Source organism: Eumetopias jubatus, unplaced genomic scaffold, assembly GCF_037043125.1.
Source record: "Eumetopias jubatus isolate StellerSeaLion01/CBP00866 unplaced genomic scaffold, mEumJub1_p1.0 scaffold_10, whole genome shotgun sequence".
Classification (NCBI taxonomy): domain Eukaryota; kingdom Metazoa; phylum Chordata; class Mammalia; order Carnivora; family Otariidae; genus Eumetopias; species Eumetopias jubatus.
In genome coordinates this window covers 118,334,391-118,350,815 of record NW_028274816.1, presented here as the reverse complement: position 1 = coordinate 118,350,815, position 16,425 = coordinate 118,334,391, and the positions used below count along the sequence as shown (strand labels likewise).

At 55.6% G+C, this 16,425-nt stretch overlaps 2 protein-coding genes across 5 annotated transcripts; both read right to left on the bottom strand.

Moving 5' to 3' along the window:
* Positions 1 to 1,285: 1,285 nt before the first annotated feature.
* Positions 1,286 to 6,433, bottom strand: MRM1 (mitochondrial rRNA methyltransferase 1). 3 transcript variants are annotated; one of them, XM_088028357.1, is made up of 6 exons: positions 6,036 to 6,433; positions 5,903 to 5,926; positions 5,438 to 5,531; positions 3,683 to 3,815; positions 3,479 to 3,598; positions 1,286 to 3,266 (listed from the first exon to the last, which is right to left on the bottom strand). In XM_088028357.1, the coding sequence occupies exons 1-6, from the start codon at positions 6,287 to 6,289 to the stop codon at positions 3,184 to 3,186; spliced, it is 708 nt and encodes a 235-aa protein (XP_087884483.1). In that variant the 5' UTR covers positions 6,290 to 6,433; the 3' UTR covers positions 1,286 to 3,183. The 3 variants fall into 3 exon arrangements, with proteins under 3 accessions (XP_087884483.1, XP_027964781.1, XP_027964782.1); XM_028108980.2 differs by having other exon boundaries at positions 5,727 to 6,433; XM_028108981.2 differs by lacking the exon at positions 3,479 to 3,598 and having other exon boundaries at positions 5,727 to 6,433.
* Positions 6,434 to 7,293: 860 nt separating this feature from the next.
* DHRS11 (dehydrogenase/reductase 11) lies at positions 7,294 to 15,285 on the bottom strand. Of its 2 annotated transcripts, XM_028109213.2 has the most exons (7): positions 14,960 to 15,285; positions 12,156 to 12,365; positions 9,493 to 9,587; positions 8,964 to 9,093; positions 8,272 to 8,364; positions 8,004 to 8,069; positions 7,763 to 7,879 (listed from the first exon to the last, which is right to left on the bottom strand). In XM_028109213.2, the coding sequence occupies exons 1-7, from the start codon at positions 15,146 to 15,148 to the stop codon at positions 7,838 to 7,840; spliced, it is 825 nt and encodes a 274-aa protein (XP_027965014.2). In that variant the 5' UTR covers positions 15,149 to 15,285; the 3' UTR covers positions 7,763 to 7,837. The 2 variants fall into 2 exon arrangements, with proteins under 2 accessions (XP_087883460.1, XP_027965014.2); XM_088027334.1 differs by having other exon boundaries at positions 7,294 to 8,069; positions 14,960 to 15,263.
* Positions 15,286 to 16,425: the final 1,140 nt, after the last annotated feature.

Genomic DNA, 16,425 nt, shown 5'->3' with positions numbered 1-16,425 from the left:
ATCCATACCCATATCTCTGTCCACATGTACATATCCTTGCTTATTTATTATGGAGACTTGGCTCCTGTCATTGTAAGACTGGCAAGTCCCAGTTCTGCAGGGTGAGTCAGCAAGCAGGAGCCCCGGGAGAGTGGTGATGTAGTCCCCATCTGAGGCCAGCAGGCTCAGGACCAGGAAGAGCCCATGTTTCAGTTCCAAAAGGCAGGAAGAATTCTTAGTCAGTGGAGGGTCAGCCTTTTTTTTCTCCCACCCTGTTCAGGTCTTCAACTGATTGAATGAGGCCCACCCACACTGGAAAGCGCGCTCTGCCTTAGTCTACCAATTTGAAGTTTATTAATAATCTGTTTATTTATTAATAATCTCTACACCTAATGCGGGGCTCAAACTTACAACCCTGAGATCAAGCGTCACATGTTCTTCCAAATGAGCCAGTCAGGCACCCCGCAACTTAAATGTTCATCTCATCCAAAAACCTTCACGGAAACACTCAGAGTAATGTTTGACCAAATATCGGGGTATGCTGTGGCCCAGGCAACTCCATACATAAACTGAGCGGTTACATGCAGGTCTGTATTATCATGTGCTATTCCTGGGGTATGCAGGGCTTAGATTTACAGAATGCTATTTTACTGATGCTCTCTCGTTTTATTTTTACAAATCCCTGTTGGGGAGGGCTAGCTGGAGCAGGTACTGAAGGCACTATCCCCATTTTACATATGCGGAGGCTGGGAAGCCATCCAGGCCAGAATCCATGCAGCCAGGGCTGGACCCAGCACCTTCTTAAAGACCTCAGGGACAGAGATAAAAGGTCAACTGGCCCAAACTTTCAGACATGCGCTCAAAAGCACGGGTGTGAGTGATTTAGAAACAGTTTCTTGGACATGAGAAGGTGGTTCGAAGACAGGTGATTCTCGAACCCCAACGGCTCACTGGTGTCAGCAGGGGAGGGACCTGTCTCCCTCCCAAGAGATTCTGTTCGAATCAGCCTGGTGCCCCTGGGCATCTGGAATATTAAAGATGTCCCCACCACCACCACCACACACATCCTCAACCCCATCTAAGGTGTAGCCAAGGTTCAAAACCGCATTAGGCTCTTGGCCAAGAGCACAGCAGGGGTGGGGGAGGCCGTGTAATTTGCCCAAGGCTGACATGTGCTAGTAGAGGTCAGAATCTGTGTGGGAGTTGAAGACGGACAGCTCAAGGGGACCAACATGGTAGAGAGATCTGAGTTTCACGAAAGGATTTCTTCCTCTTTATTTTTTTTTTCAAGATTTTATTTATTTATTTGACAGAGAGAGACACAGCGAGGGAGGGAACACAAGCAGGGGGGAGTGGGAGGGAGAAGCAGGCTTCCTGCCGAGCAGGGAGCCCGATGCGGGGCTCGATCCCAGGACCCTGGGATCATGACCTGAGCCGAAGGCAGACGCTTAACGACTGAGCCACCCAGGCGCCCCTCTTCCTCTTTCTTGAGAGGAAGAACTTTGACTTTAGAGCAATCTTTTATTGTCTAATCTTTTAATGTCTTTCTAAACTGGCATCCCCATCAAATTCCAAGATAAACTCATTCCAAAGAGAAAAGGGTGCTACGATTTACTGAGCACCACTGTGTGGGGGGCATTGAGCTCACGTTGCCCTCTCGTCCTCCCACAACTCGGGAAGGTAGGGTGACCCCCCTTCACGGACGAGGAGACTGAGGTTCAGGTGGGAAAGGAACTTGCCCAAGGTCACACAGCAATCGGGACTTGAACTTGGGTTGCTGTCCCCCAGATCCAGGCTCCAGAGCAGTGGTTCTCAACTAGGGGCAACTGTGTCCTCCGGGGGGGACATGTGGCAATGTCTGGAGACACGTTTGGTTGTCACAACAGGGTGCAGGGCGTGCTACTGGCATCCAGTGGGGGACAAGCCATCACAACGAATGTCAAGACTGCTGAGGACCAGAAGCCCTGCTCCATTGGTTCTCGGCTGGGGCTACACAGCACACCCACTTGGCGGCTTTAACAATCCTGATACCCAGGGCTGCCCCCTGACCATTTACACCAGGTTCTCTAGGGGTAGTCCCCCAGTGTCGGTTGTTTTTGAAAGCTTGCCAGATGGTTCCAACGTGCAGCCAAGACTGCTCTAAACCATTTATACTGGGGGCTTCTGCTCCACTTGTGGGACCCCGTGGAAGGAGGACCAAACCCATCTGGGGTGTATAATCGACAGCAACCCTGTGCTCATTACTACACAGAACCAAAGGCCAGGTTCTGTGGTTCATAGGTTCCTTTCTCAGAGGTGCACCGATGAGTCGCTGGTGAGGGGTTCTGGAGGGCCAGTGAGGTGAGAGGCATTTGCTATTCTTCCCCTCGCCTCTCTGGGGGCCACCGCCAAGCACCTCCCCAGGTGGCTGCCAAAGCTGCCAAGAGACTGTGGATCAAAGACCAAGGCTGCCACCTAGTGGAGGAATGGGACAGAACAGCCCAGGGGATTTTTTTTTTTTTAATTTTCTTATGTTATGTTAATCCCCATACATTACATCATTAGTTTTTGATGTAGTGCTCCATGACTCATTGTTTGCGCATAACACCCAGTGCTCCACGCAGAACGTGCCCTCTTCAATACCCATCACGGGGCTAGCCCATCCCCCCACCCCTCCCCTCTAGAACCCTCAGTTGGCCAGGGGATTTTATTTGATCCTCACAAAGAGCCCTGGGAGGCAGGCATGGAAGGATGAAGCCATGGGCTCAAGGAACCCACTGGGGCAGAGTTTAGCCTGGATTTGTACCTGTCTCATCCACAAGAGGAACTCAGGCCTCCCTCTACGTTCTCACACTGGTTCAGGAGGAGCAGGACACCTGGACTGGGCTGCCCGATTCCCTTCTGATGTCTTCATTTCCAGGCAGGGCCCTGGAGGAGAGACCCTCTATCCCAGCCCAGCACATCCTGGAGATCAACAAGCCACCACCCCCAAGCCCAAGGCCAAAATCAAAACAGGAAACAACTTTCCTCTGGTCTCTAGTAAAGAAGGGCCTGGGTGCACACTTGGGTAAGAGACTCCAGCACATTCGAGCGTGTGGGTATGTGTGCCCTCCAGTACACACAACTCAGTCCAAGTCAGCTCCCATTCTGCCTCTCTTGTTCTGATCCTGAGGCCAGTCCTGGGTGCTGCGCCACTCCGGGCCCTTCGGATGTGGCTGAGGGTTCTCAGGGGTCTTGGAGAAGGTGCTCTCTCTTCCCCTCCACAGGGAAACCCTTCCTCTGGCTGCAAATGGAGTGAAGAAGAATTCCTGCGCCGACAGACAGGGGAAGGACAAGGGGAAGGGAGAGGATGGAGAGGAGGAAGGACCACATCCCAGCACTCCCTCGTTTCATCCTCAAAAGAATGCACTTTCCCCATTTGGCACATACAGTGACAGAGACAGAGAGAGCAACTTGTTTAGGGAGAAGGAGCCGTGCGTGTGCGATCAGAGGGCAGGAGGCTGGGCAACAGCAGACTCACCTGCAGCCACGGAGACATTCAAGGACCCCAGTCCAGGAGGCAGCCGCCGGCCGGGCAGGACAGTAAGCGCCAGCTGGCAGGAGGCTTGCACGGCCGGGGACAGGCCCGAGCCCTCGTTACCTGCAGGGCACGGACGCGCAGGGCTAACAAGGCCGCAGTGGGACGCACAGATCTCAACACGGAAAAGTGGGGACATCTACCTACCCAGCACTAGGAGAGTAGGCCGGTCCCAGAGGAACTCCAAGCAGCTAGTGGTGGGGATCTCAGAGGACGGGGAAATCTCAGGCCCTGGGCAGCCCACCGTGCCAGCCACGAGCCAGCCCTGCCGGGCTTTAGCCTGACAAGGAGAAGAAATCACGTTCTAGCTTCCCAAACCTTCATCAGAGCCCCAGGCGAGGAGCTGGACTTGCCCATATGATCCATTCAATTCAGTCAACAGTTGTTAAGCCCCTAGAATGGACAGGCTCTGTTCTAGGCTCTGGGGACAGGGCAGGGAACAAAACAGGCCAAAATCGCAGCCACCCAGAGGAAGGGTGATTGGGGTGGGCCTCACTGAGGTGACACCGGAGGGCAGAGCTGAAGGGGATGAAGAGTACCGTGTAGACATCTGGGGTAGGCAGAGTAAATGCAAAGGCTGAGAGGCTGGTGCTTATGGGACACGTGTGAGGAACGGCAGATGGGCAAGGTGGTGGCCCGTGGGGAGGGAGCAGCTGGGGCAGGAGAGGGAAACCAAGTGGCCACCTAAGGCAGGACCTCAAAGGCCACTGGAAGGACTTTGGCTTTTACTCTGGGAGAGCTGTAAAGGCTTTGAAAGGTTTTGAGCAGAGAAGTAAGATGGTCTGACATGCTTCAACAGAATCACTCCGCCGGCTGCGTTGAGAGCCAATAGCAGGAGGAGACTGGTGAGGATGTTTCCACCGTAAGGCAGGCAAGAGAGGATGGTGGCCTGCCCCACAGTGGGAGCCGTAGAGATGGTGAGGATTGGTGTGAATACAAAAATGACTTCAAGGTAAAACCGACAGAATCTGCAGGTAGGTGGGCCACGGGGTGTGAGAGCAGGAAGAAGAATCAAGGGCCCCAAACAAAGGGATGCAGTCACCCTCGACTGAGCTGGGCAAGTCTACAGAAGGAAGCACTCAGCTTTGGAAATGGGAAGTGTGAAATGCCCCTCAGATCACAAAGGCAGCTGTTGAATCTGGGGCTCACGAGTAAGATCCAGGCTAGGATACGCATTTGGGAGGCATCCAAGTATAGATGCTGTGTAAAGCCTTGAGACTGGATGAAACTAAGAAATGAAGAGATCCAAGGACTGGGCCTGGAAGCCCTGAGGGGGCGGCTGGTCAGGGGAGCAGCCAAATGCAAGGCAAGACTGCCCCCCTGTGTCCAGCAAGAGAAGGACAGCTGAAGACCAAAAGCTGGAGCAGTAGAGGGGTTTCTTAGGTTTATCCCTTCCTGGATATCAAAGTTGTTTCTTGTTGTTGTTGATGATGGTGGTGGTGGTGGTTTGTTTGAGTTTTTGTTTTTTGTGGGGGTGGGAGGAGGGGAAAGGCAGAGATCAGTCTGTCCTCGTTCAAAGAGCCTTTGGAAATGTGTCTCTACTCAGCGAATGCATGATTCCTGCCACCCAGCTTCCCACAGTTGAACAAAAAGCATTTACTGACAACCTGCTGAGAAGGCAGTGAGGCTCTCAGGTACATTAGCCTACGGGGCAAAGAGATGCCTGGGGAAGAAGTGAGGTAAAGGGAATGAAGCTACGAAGTCTCTAACTTCAGATCCTGCTCTACGTATGGTTTCGAAAATTCCAGGATCCTTCCCTTCCCAAAGCGATTCAGAAGGGCGTAGGGAAGGATGCCAACATCCTCCCCTTCCTCCATCAGCTGCTGGATGAGTGCCCTTGGAGAGACTGAGCTTGGCTCATTTCTGCTCCTTTACCCACCGCCCCCCCCTGCGCGCCATTACCTGTAGAAAGCCGGCCAGGTCATCAGTGGAGAACACGTCCATCACCTCCAGAGCCCCCGCGCTGGCCTTGCTGACTACCGGAGTGAGTGGGCAGCTGCAAATTTCCCCATGCCCCGCATTAATCTGGGTAATCTCAAACCCAGTGGCCCTGCCCTCCGCCTGGGCCCCCAAGGGTTAAGGTGAGAATTCTGGCGATGGGGAGGCCTGGCTGAGGGATCAAGAATCAAGGTGCTTAGAAACTCGGCTGCGCCCCAAACTGGGGCACATGAGGACTAAGGGACGTCCGTGCCTGTTTCTCCCGCTGGTGATGACTTTATCCACTCCGAGGAAGTGAGCAGAACGCAGCACGGCCCCAAGATTCCGGGGATCCTGGAGGCTCTCGAGGACGAGCCACAGCTGCTGGGGGTCGTCGCCTGGCCTCGCCTCCCCGACCTCGGTCCAAGGCCGAGGCTTCAGCGGGCTCACCTCCATGCAGACGCCCTGGTGGACCTGAAAGCGGCACAGGGCGTCCAGCTTCTGCCGTCTGGGCCGCAGAACGGGGATGTCCCGCGCCTCTGCCGCCCGGAGCAGCTCGGCCCTCTCCCCCTGCAGCCCGGACCTGCCGGCCTGGAGCAGGAGCCTGGTCACGCGGCGACGGGCGGCCCGCAGGGCCAGGAGACAAGGGGACAGGCCAAACAGAAGTTCCAGTCCCCCCGCAGAGCGCGAGGTCGGCGCCAGGTCGTCCAGCAGCAGGCGGCTCAGCTCCTCCCCGCCTGGCCGCTCCCCACGCCGCGCCGCTCCGGAGAAATGACGCGCGGGGAGGCGACCCGAGCAACGCCAGGTCGCGCCCCCGACGGCCAAGAGCAGTGCCATGGTCAATGCCCCTGCAGCGTCATCTGGAGCGCTCTCTCCCGCCGGGGCCGGCTCCCGGCTCCCCGACACGGGTGAAGGGGACGAACGGCCTGGACTGCCCCGCGAAGACTACCCAGAAGCAGGGAGCCGAACCACAGCGGCCCCGCCCCGCCTCCCACGTGGGCGACCCCGCTTCCGGGTCCAGGCGGCCCGCCCCCTGCCCGTCGACGCACTGCGCATGCCTTGCCGCCGGGCCGTGCCTACAGAGCCTCCTGCAGGGCTGGCTGAACCGCCGCCTTGTCTGTACCCGCCGCCGGCCGAGCCACCCCTACCAGCGACTTCATTCTGCGCCCTTCCAGGTCCCAAGAGGTCCCAGGAGGCTGGAGGGCCACACTCACCCCAGGCACCAGCAAAGGCCACTTTAAGAGCAGGTGTTCAACCAGATCAATCGTGGTGACTCCCTGCCCCCGTCCAGCTCACCACCCGGTGCTGGTGATTTTCCTTAGAAACTTCTGCATCCAGCCCCTCCTCTGCACCTCCACTGCCTTGTCAAACCCTCGGCATCAGTCAGCAGGACCACAGCAGTAACTTCCTATCCCGTGGCGGCTGATTCTCTAAGTGACAGCTCTGTGCCTGTCCTGCGCCTGCTGACAAGCCAACTGATGCCCTCGGCCCACAGGTAATGGGCAGTCTCCCGGCTCAGCACTCAGACCTCCGGTGATTCAGGCAGGAGCTTCCTTTCCAGCCCCGCACACTATGTTCCGTGCTGTTCCCACACCACTGCCTGCTCAGCCAGCCTCCCACCCTCGTCTCCACTGTTGTCCTCTTTCCTGGCTGGCAAACTCCGACCCATTTTCAAGACCCAACCCAAACCCACGTCTGCTGCCTAAGGTCATCCACACTCCAGGAGTGATGCCCCAAATCCACCCACAACCTCCCCTGATCACACAGAAAAGGAGGAAGAACTGAAGGACACTCCTGAAGTTGTTGCAATTTTTTTTTAATTATCACAGTGAAATCCACTTGGGAGGCAGGCCCTGGTATTCAGCTGCCATAGTCAGTGGAGTGATGACCCCTGTGGGAGCCGAGAAGCCAAGACTGGGCTGGAGAACTGGGATGGGGGAAGTGAAGGGGTGATGGGGGCAGTAGGGCAGGGAGAGGAGGGAGCCTGGAGCCTTGGATTACCATTCAGATGGAAGGTGAGGGCTTCTCTCTGCCACCTCCTTCCTGAGGGACAGGGGGAGCCCCCCTTTGGGCCACAGTCCCTTCCCCAGGTCAAAAGGAAGAGACGGAAGAGAGCAAACAAAGGCCAAGGAGCGTAAGAAGGGGACCGAGAACGAGTTAACAGGTAAAATAATCAGGGACACCACCTCCTCTTCCCAGCCCACTGTTCCTATTTGTGATGGAAACGATTTGATAAGATATAAAAACTTCAAACAAAGTTTTTAGCCCCTGGTGGGGTGGGGAGAGGAAGCGGAATCCAGGAGTCCAGAAATCAACACCTAAAATCCAGAGGCAGGAGCCAAGCCGCGAGGGGCGGGGAGGGAAGGCCGAGCTCCCCACAGGAAACTAGATCACCTGCTCCGTGGGCCTCATCTGGATATCTCCAATCTGCTGAAAGGCACAAGGCTTGAGGCGGCCAGGACGTTCTCCCCACCCCCTTAGGCCTCCCTGCTGTCCTCCTCTGAGGATGGCTGGCCTCCTCCAGGGGGTGCGCAGTCAAGGCCAGACTCACCTGGACATGTGGAGGGGTGCTGAGGACATAGATGACAGCCTCGGCCACATCCTCGGGCTTGAGACACTGGAGAGCACCAGAGGAAAGGGGGTGAGGTGAGGGCAGAATGGACCTCCCACCTCTAACGTCCTCTCTAGCATCTTCATCCCCACCCCAGCCCTCCAGGAGGGGCAACAGGCTGGCTAGAAGGGTTCGGTCCAAAGGCCAGGGTTCCCTCTGCCTTTACGTAGGGGGTGAGTGGCTCAGCCGTCCCAGAGGGAGGCCCCACCTTTATGCATTCATAGGTGGCTGCTGCCTTCTCAGGGTCCTTGTCATGGAGTTTGAAGGCGAATTGTGTCTCCACCACTTCTGGAGAGATGCACTGGACCAACAGAGAGGGCCTGCTCAGGGGCCGAGCCAAGCCCCACTTCCACCCCAATCAGAGGCCGGGCTTTGGGGAGGGCAGGATGGAGACGGTGGGGCCCCCTGCTTCCCGGTGATGGCTGCCCCATGTCCAGCAACCACCCCATCCTCTCAAAGCTGCAATGATCGCAGTGATACCTGCAACCTACAGAGCCCTTATCAGGTAAGGGTTTTCCAACAATGTCCCTTAAAACATCATAGCCAGGTAGGGGTCACTGTCTCCATTTTATGAGTGAGAAGGCTGAGGCTCGGAGGGGCTGAGTGAGCTGCCCAGGGCCCTGCGGCCTTCCAGCAAAGAGCCCAGAGTCCGGGTTTCCAGCCAGGCTGTCCCACACCCCTTGCTTTCCCTCAGTCTCACCCACTGTGTTCCCTTTCCCATCAGCCCCCTCCCCCCTCACAGGCAAGGACTGGGCAGGGTCATGCAAGCAGTGGCAGAGCCCAGGGGCCCTGTGCCCTCACACTCCCAGCAGCACACCCTGACCAGTGTGTGGGGGGGGTGGGAAGGGCCTGTGCCCCCCCTGCCCCCCCCACTGCCCTAGGGCCAGGCCGCACCCTCACCGTGGCTCGGATGTGGGTCTGGGCCTCCCGAAGCTCTTGCCTCAGTCCCTCTGTCAGGGCGGTGACAGCATACTTGGTAGCACTATAGAAATGGATCATGGAGTGGGGTGACACTTGGTGACCCGACATGCTGGGTGGAGGGAGAGAAGGGGAAGGAAGAGAGTGAAGCTGCTGAGAGCAGCCACGTCCCCTGCTGCACCAGTCAGCCCCGCCACCCAGATGCCCTACAGAACCCTGCTCAACGGGACCTCTGGGGGCCCACTAAGGTAGCTTCTGTGATTCAAGCAGCTCCTGCAAGCCCTGAGCTCCCTGCAAGTCCAACTAGGGCCTGGCACTTGATATGCCCTATTCCTTCCCTCACCCATAATTGGGCCATTTGGCTGCTAACCGGCTATTAAATCCCTACTTTACCACCAATGAAACGGACCTCCAAAGAGGTCAAATGAGCTGCAACAGATCACTCAGCATGGTCACCCAGCTTGGTGGGTGAGTGGTGGTCTGAGCTTTAGCCCTTGGCCACCTGCCTCACCTGTTGATGTTAATGATATGCCCGTCATCCACCTTGCGTTCCTTCATGGACCGGTAGGCCTCCCGGGTGCAGATGCTGAGGGCCAGCACGTTCACCTGCAGGCCGAGGAGGGCAATGGGGTGTCTCCAGCTTGGGCCCATCTGAGCAGGTAACAGAGCCACAGAGCAGCCCCCGCCCAGGGCGGGTGGCATTCCAAAACAGTGTCCAGGTCCTATCAGAGACCACCAATGGCTCCAGGGTACCTTGCCTCCCCCGAAAGCCACCAGCCCCAGCTGACAGTAGTGGTAGGTAGCTCCTCTCCCCCGGTGAACCCACTCCTCCCCCAGTTTCTGTAAACAGGAACAGAAAACCCCCAAACCTATCCATGACCCCGGAACCTCCCTGTCTTGGCTGTCTCCTCTGCAAACAATAGAACGTCTGCCTTAGAGAACCATCTCCTTTTCTTCCCCAAACACCCTACTCTTCTCTGGGTCAGCGTCCCTGGCCCTGCTCTCTCTAAAAAGCCTAAAATCCTTCCTAAGATGGCTTTAAAAAATCTCTCTCCTCAAGCACAGACCCTAGCCTCTCCCCACCCTACCGAGTACTCTCTGCTGCCTTCCCGTCCCCTTCCCCGCAACTATAAGCAGAGTAGACCTGACCTTCCTTCCTTCCGTGCCTTCCTTTACCCTCTGTTCCATCTACAAGACTAGGCACAGAGACTTTTTAGGGGGTGGGGTAATTGGTCACAGGATGGAAGGGGAGCTCCCAAGCACATGGGGGCTTTCTGTCTTCCTTGGCTTCTGCCAGAGGTGACCCCAAATCCCCACCCTCCAGGGAACAAAGGCCTGAAGAAATATCTCAGCTCTAAAGCTCCCGCCAAGCCCCACCCCTCCCCCATGAGGACAAGCAGAGACAAAGCTTTCAGCAGGTCCTCATGTCTCTCCTCCAGGGAAGAAACAAGACCAGCCCAGACATTCGATGTTTCTCGGGTGTCAGAGCCAGGCATAGGGTCAGAACACTCTTGGCATGAACTTGCCTCAACATTCATGGGCTTTCAGCCCTGTTTCTGGCCCTCTTAGTGAAAGGGTCTTAAGGATTCGATATAAGTCCCTCATTTTACAGATGTGGGAGTTGAGGTCCAGGTTTAGAGACCCACTTACTGCAGGCAAGGACCACAACTCAGATCTCCCAGAAGGCTCTCTGAGCACAGGGGTAGTGCCTCATTTTCATGGTTCACTGTTTCAACATTCATTGTTCATTTGCAGGCCCAAGCACCTTTTGGGTGCTAAATCAATTGTGGGAAAAGACATATCCCCATGCACACACTACTTTCAACTTCTCAGGAAACTTTTTTTTTAATTTTTTTATTAGACAGAGAGAGGTACAAGCAGGGGGAGCAGCAGAGGGAGAAGGAGAAGCAGGCTCCCTGCTGAGCAGGGAGCCCGATGTGGGACTCGATCCCAGGACTGCAGGATCATGACCTGAGCCGAAGGCAGACGCTTAACCGTCTGAGCCACCCAGGCACCCTCGGGAAACTTTTATACCCTAATATTACCCATAATATAGTCTACAGGTTGAAAACAAGGCTGTGTTTGGTCTATACAAAATTTTAAAACACTTTCAATTCATTCCCAACATGTACTGGAAGATTTCATTCACTCAAAAAATATCTATTGAGTATCTACTGGATATCTATTATGGGCTGAGGCTATACAACAGAGAATAAACCAGACAAAAATCCTTGCCCTAGGGTGCCTGGGTGGCTCAGTCCGTTAGGCGTCTGCCTTCGGCTTAAGTCATGATCCCAGGGTCCTGGGATCAAGCCCCACATCAGGCTCCCTGCTCAGCAGGAAGTCTGCTTCTCCCTCTGCCCCTCCCCCCTGCTTGTGCTCTCACTCGCTTTCTCAAATGAATAAATAAAAAATCTTTATTAAAAAAAAATCCTTCCCCTTGTGGAGCTGAGGTTTTGGTAAATGGGAGGGGTAGGATGTCACAGAAAAACCCAGGCTCTCCACTCCTCTCAAAGAAACCATAAGATCTGGCCACACTGGACCCACACTGCACTACCACAGTGATGCGGGATGTCAGCAGTCACCCTTGTACTTGGCCGTGTGCTCCCCCATTTACTGCACACTCCACCTGACCCAGCTCACTCACTCAGGTATTTACCTGGCCCCGGGGGACCCTGGGCCCTAGATATTTTTGGTATAGGTGTGTTCACCCCAATTAAATGTGACAAGACTGCAGCTCATAAAGGGTAACCACCTGCCTGAAGCCACAGGGTGACTGGCAGGGCTGGGTCAGAACCTCATCTCCTGTCTCTTGGTTCCTTTGCTTCCTGTAAGACCGTGTTCCCAAGCACTCAGCATGGTGCCGACACACACGGCATTCAATAAGCAGTTCTCTTCCCTACTAGTCTTTCTTCCAGTAGAAGGAAATCAGCCTGGACTTTAGAAAACTGCCCCTTTAAGGGGCTCAAGGGAAAGGAGAACAAAAGATATGGCCATTCATCCACTCACTATGCCTTTGGTAGGGAAAGAAGCAAGGGGAGAGTCAAGGTGCCCCAGGTAGGAACCCAAAGCTCCCTCTTGCTAGATGTCCTACCCTGAGTAGCCCTCTGGTTCACAAAGCCCTGGCTCCCCTACTCTCCCCCCAGCCCCACCCTCCAGGCCTGCAGCCCTTACATTGAACATGTCCTTCCAGCCGCTGGTACTGCCTGACAGCAGGGTGTCAGGCCGGGCCAAGCCAGCATTGTTGATGCAGATGTCCACACCGCTATGCTGAGATCGGACGGCCGAGAACATGGAGAGGATATCCTCCTCGCTGGACAGGTCACATCTGTGGGGGATCAAAGTCCCGGGGTAGCCTGCACTCTTACATTCGGCAGCCAGCTCCTATGAAACCCAACAGGGGGCTAACTGGGGTGAGCTGCTCACGCCCACACCTTCCTGCCCAAGACAACCTTCCTCCACTGTCACCGCTCACAGAACTTGCTCCTTTGGCAGCCACCTTCCAGCCACATAGATGTTGGGACTACTGGTCCTCTTTGGTCAAAGTCCAGGAGATTATGAGCACCCCCTGAGTGAGGGGGGCCCAGGGGAGTTGAGATCATCAATGGAGGAATCCCCTGATAAACTCGAGTCTTCAGTTCAGAAAAGGGAGAGGGGAGCCAGGAGTCCTAGGCATAGCGTGGCCTCTCTTTCTTCTGCCTCTCCTCCAACGGGAACCCCTCCTCGGCTCACAGGTAAGCTGTACCTCTCACCCCACCCCATGCTTCTTCCACCAGTGCCATGAGTCACTAAGCTGGTTACTCCGGGATTCTCTCCTCTCCCGTTCCCTCCTCCAGTCCCTCCCAGAGGGCTTAGGTCTGAACTGTCACCCTCCCTCCACAGAGTGCAGCCAGCTGGCTTTCAAGTTGGGCCCAACTGCCAGTCTCCCCTCGCCCTACCTCTAGGAAAGGTGAGGAAGTCAGGACAGATTCTTTCCGTCTGTCCCACAGTGTACCCTCCTTTACCCCAAAATTTCTGGGGATATGATGAGGCAAGTCACGTGGCAGGTGACCCTGGGCAGCCCCAGTGTATCAACAGGGACCTCAGCACACTGAGGAGCCCTGAGACAGAAAGACCGGAGGAAGCAGAGCCACTGGGAGGTGGCTGTGAGGGCCGTGGAGACTCAGAAGCAGGAAGAAACCAAGCTGTGTGGCCTTGGAGGCCGGTGCCTGGGCACCTGAGCCTCGGGAAGGTGACCGTACATGTGTGGGAGGGAGAGAGTTGGGGGGTAGGAGGCGCCTTAGGCCAGCTGCCCTGGCCTCGAACCCCTTCCTCCTCAAATCAAGATGGGAATAAAGGGCTAGAGATTCTTCTCTGCCTTAACTCTCCAAGCGTTCAAAAGGTATGGTCCTCTGGGACTTAGAAGGCCCCGCTGACCCCCTTTCACCTACTCACAACCACCTCAGGAGACAGGGCCTCTCTCTGTCGGAGGCCAGAACTCAAACTCTGCTTTAGTATCAGTAAGAGCAAACTAAGGAAGCCTGGGATTCTCCCTTCCATCTCCAGACTCAAATCCCCGCAGGAAAGCCAGATTGCAGGGCCGGGGGACATATTGCTCCCTGTCACTGCTTTCTCATTGTCCCACCTGTCCTCATTTATCCTAGAAATGACCCTAAACCATGTCTGTCCCCTCACAGCACAGGCATTTCTCTCATTAAAAGAGTCATCCTGGGGCTGGGTGAGCAGCCTGATGATCCCCTTGGAGCTCAGGGACCCCTCTCCTGGCTAGTTTGGGGTGGAGGAGTAGGAAAGAGAAGGCAACAGCAGCTTTGGAATTAAAGAATCCAGCGGTGTAAATCCTGGTCTGATCATCTAGGCTCCAAGGCTGGGGCTGGGCCCTGAGCTCCTCGGATTAGGAGAAAGGGAGAGGTAGAGTAGAGCAGTGGTATAGCTGGGTGACCTTGGGACTATCTAGGCAGCTATAAAGTGTACCTTTGGTCAGCAGCAGGGGAGGGGACAGCCCTCCTTCCGGTACACCTTCTCCCTCTGTCCGCACCCAAGGCCTCCTTATGCAGGGACTTTGAGCAATGGTGAAAATAATGCCCTGCAGCTAAGCACTGGCCCAAACCCCAAGAGTGATTCCTGCCAGGAGCAAATCCAAAGATGACCTATGATGGAAATTTCTCGTCTTCTTCCTTCCTCTTACAACACGGCCAACTTCATTTCATTTTTCTCTGAGCCCTTAGTGCTCACATCTTGCGGCTCCCAACCCCAGGGTTGGGAAAGAACAACCAGGAGTTCCAGTTCCACACTGCTTTGTCCCCTCAGGGCTCACATATTCCGCACCTTATTTCACCTACTCAGTCCCACCTAGGACAGTGAAATTGGAGAAAGGTCTATCTGTAAATATCCCCCTGGGTAGGGGTTAACCCTTAAATTTGGGGGTGAGGAAGGAGAGGGCGAGTCTCTTTTGAGAAGCTCCATTCCCACCCCAAAACCACTCTCAGTCCTGGGTAAAAAATCATCATGATCAAAACCTCTAGCCCCTGTTCATCTGACTGGCAGCCACTTTGCTCTGCTTTGTGGGCGAGGTCTGGGGACTAGAGGAAACAATCCAGTAGCCAATTTAGCCCCTGAGGCCAGAAAGCTTTCTTTCCTTCTCCCTGGCTTCCCCTTTCCTCTGACTACCTGGGCAGGCAGATAGGCAGGGAGAAAGTTGCCAAGGAGTCAGAGATTTGGTACACTGGAGTAGAGTCTGTCAGGAGTAGGTAGGGGCTCCTTAAAAGACGGGACTTTCTAAAAGGGAAGGGAGAGGCCTGCCCTACTAGGTATCCAAGGCTCCCACTCTGATCCCGTTGCAAATGGCCTTGGGGTGACGGGCAAGGGAGGTCAGGGTCGCAGCCTGGCTCAGGTCACCACTCCCCCCCACCCCCAGCCCAGACCCTACCCCGGTGGAAACGATGCCTCCCAGAACGACCTTCTCCCCGGTGGGGACTTACCTCGATGTTGCCCACGGTGCGGGCACAACCCACTACCTTCAGTCCCTGCTGGACCAGGGCCCGGGCCACAGCCGCGCCGATGCCCCCCGAAGCTCCTGTCACCAACGCCAGCCGGTCCCGCCACCGCTCCATGCCAGCCCTAGCGGTGGTCCCGAGCCGCCCGCCCACTTCGCTCCGGGAGCCGGACATTTGGATCGCGGAGCTCCGCCCAGGGTCGCAGGGGCTCAGCCGCTCTTCGGTCACCGCCACGGCCGCTGCAGCAGCCGATCCGCTACGCTCCGAGCCGCGCCCGAACCCGCCTCCATTCTGCCGGGCCCGGGGCTGGGGCTCCACCCTCCGCACCCCCGCCACCCGCCCCATCCAGCCGGGGGGCGGTCCCGGCCTGGCCGCCCCGCCCCCGTATCACGCCCCTTCCGGCCCTGCCCCGAGCCTGGCGGGAGGTGGGAAGCCAGGCGCCGCGGGAGGGTCCCGGGAGCTTGAGGCTCTGCTTCCCATAGGGGCGGGGAAACCGATGTTTAGCGGGGGCTTGCTCCAGGCCCAAGCCCGAGGCTGCACGTACCCCTGCTCCGTGTTCAGTCTCCCTTCCCAGTTCCTGAGCCCTAAGGTCAGGAGGAGAAATTACGGGCATTTAAGGTGACTCCACCCCCAGTGGCTGATGGGAAGGGTTCAGCCCAGAAAAGGTTGTGTCTCAGCTATCACCGCCCAGTTACCTTGAGAGACTCTCAACCCTACCTGATCCCTTGGTGTGACCGGAATGAGAACTCAAAAATGGAAATATTCCCAAGTACACGTTTATTGGCCTACTGTCTCCAACTGTCCTAGACCCTCCCACTCCCAATGAGACAAATGTATCACTATGTATGCCCAAGATTAAAGCAATAGCTAGCATTTATTGAGCCCTTACTGTATAATGGGCACTTTTAAGCACTTTAAATATATTAACAAATACGCACAACAGCCCTATGAGATACTACTTATTAGTCTTCATTGTATAAAGGACTATACGAGACAGACAGGGGTGAAGCATGGTCTGGACTTCACAGTGTCCAGTCTTAGGCCAGGGGATGTGCTCCTAAACTGCCTTCTCTCCATTCTCCCCTTTGTCTCTTCTTGGGTTATTGGTTTTGCTCAGAGGAGAGTTCACTTTGCTCTCTGACCTCTCAGGATGTTCCATCAAAGCTCTGGAAACTGCCTTCCTTACCTCTGCATTAATATAGCCCTCCTTCCAAAGAAAAAACACGTCTAAGGAATCCCTCCCCTGCAAGCAATGGTATAAGCAGTAAATGCGGCTGGTTTATTCATTCACCAAGTACTCATGTGTTTTGCCCAAGGATAAAGATTAAATTAAAATGAAACCAGCCCTTACTTTTAGGGATGAGAGAACTTGACAGCAAAAGTGGTGAAGAGAGGTTTGGGCTCAGGGTCCAGGACTGTGGGGGATCCTTAGTCATTTTTCCTGGATTCCA

What these genes read in the sequence shown, in the direction of transcription:
- MRM1 (XM_028108980.2), bottom strand. Translation starts at nt 6,289, where the DNA reads ATGGCACTGCTCTTGGCCGTCGGGGGCGCGACCTGGCGTTGCTCGGGT. An exon ending in ATCACCAGCGGGAGAAACAG is followed by an intron (nt 5,532 to 5,726) that starts GCACGGACGTCC and finishes GGAAATTTGCAG; the next exon opens with CTGCCCACTCACTCCGGTAG. An exon ending in ACCTGGCCGGCTTTCTACAG is followed by an intron (nt 3,816 to 5,437) that starts GTAATGGCGCGC and finishes TCTCCTTGTCAG; the next exon opens with GCTAAAGCCCGGCAGGGCTG.
- DHRS11 (XM_088027334.1), bottom strand. Translation starts at nt 15,148, where the DNA reads ATGTCCGGCTCCCGGAGCGAAGTGGGCGGGCGGCTCGGGACCACCGCT. An exon ending in GCACCGTGGGCAACATCGAG is followed by an intron (nt 12,366 to 14,959) that starts GTAAGTCCCCAC and finishes TGGGTTTCATAG; the next exon opens with GAGCTGGCTGCCGAATGTAA. An exon ending in GCTGGAAGGACATGTTCAAT is followed by an intron (nt 9,588 to 12,155) that starts GTAAGGGCTGCA and finishes CTCGGCCTGCAG; the next exon opens with GTGAACGTGCTGGCCCTCAG.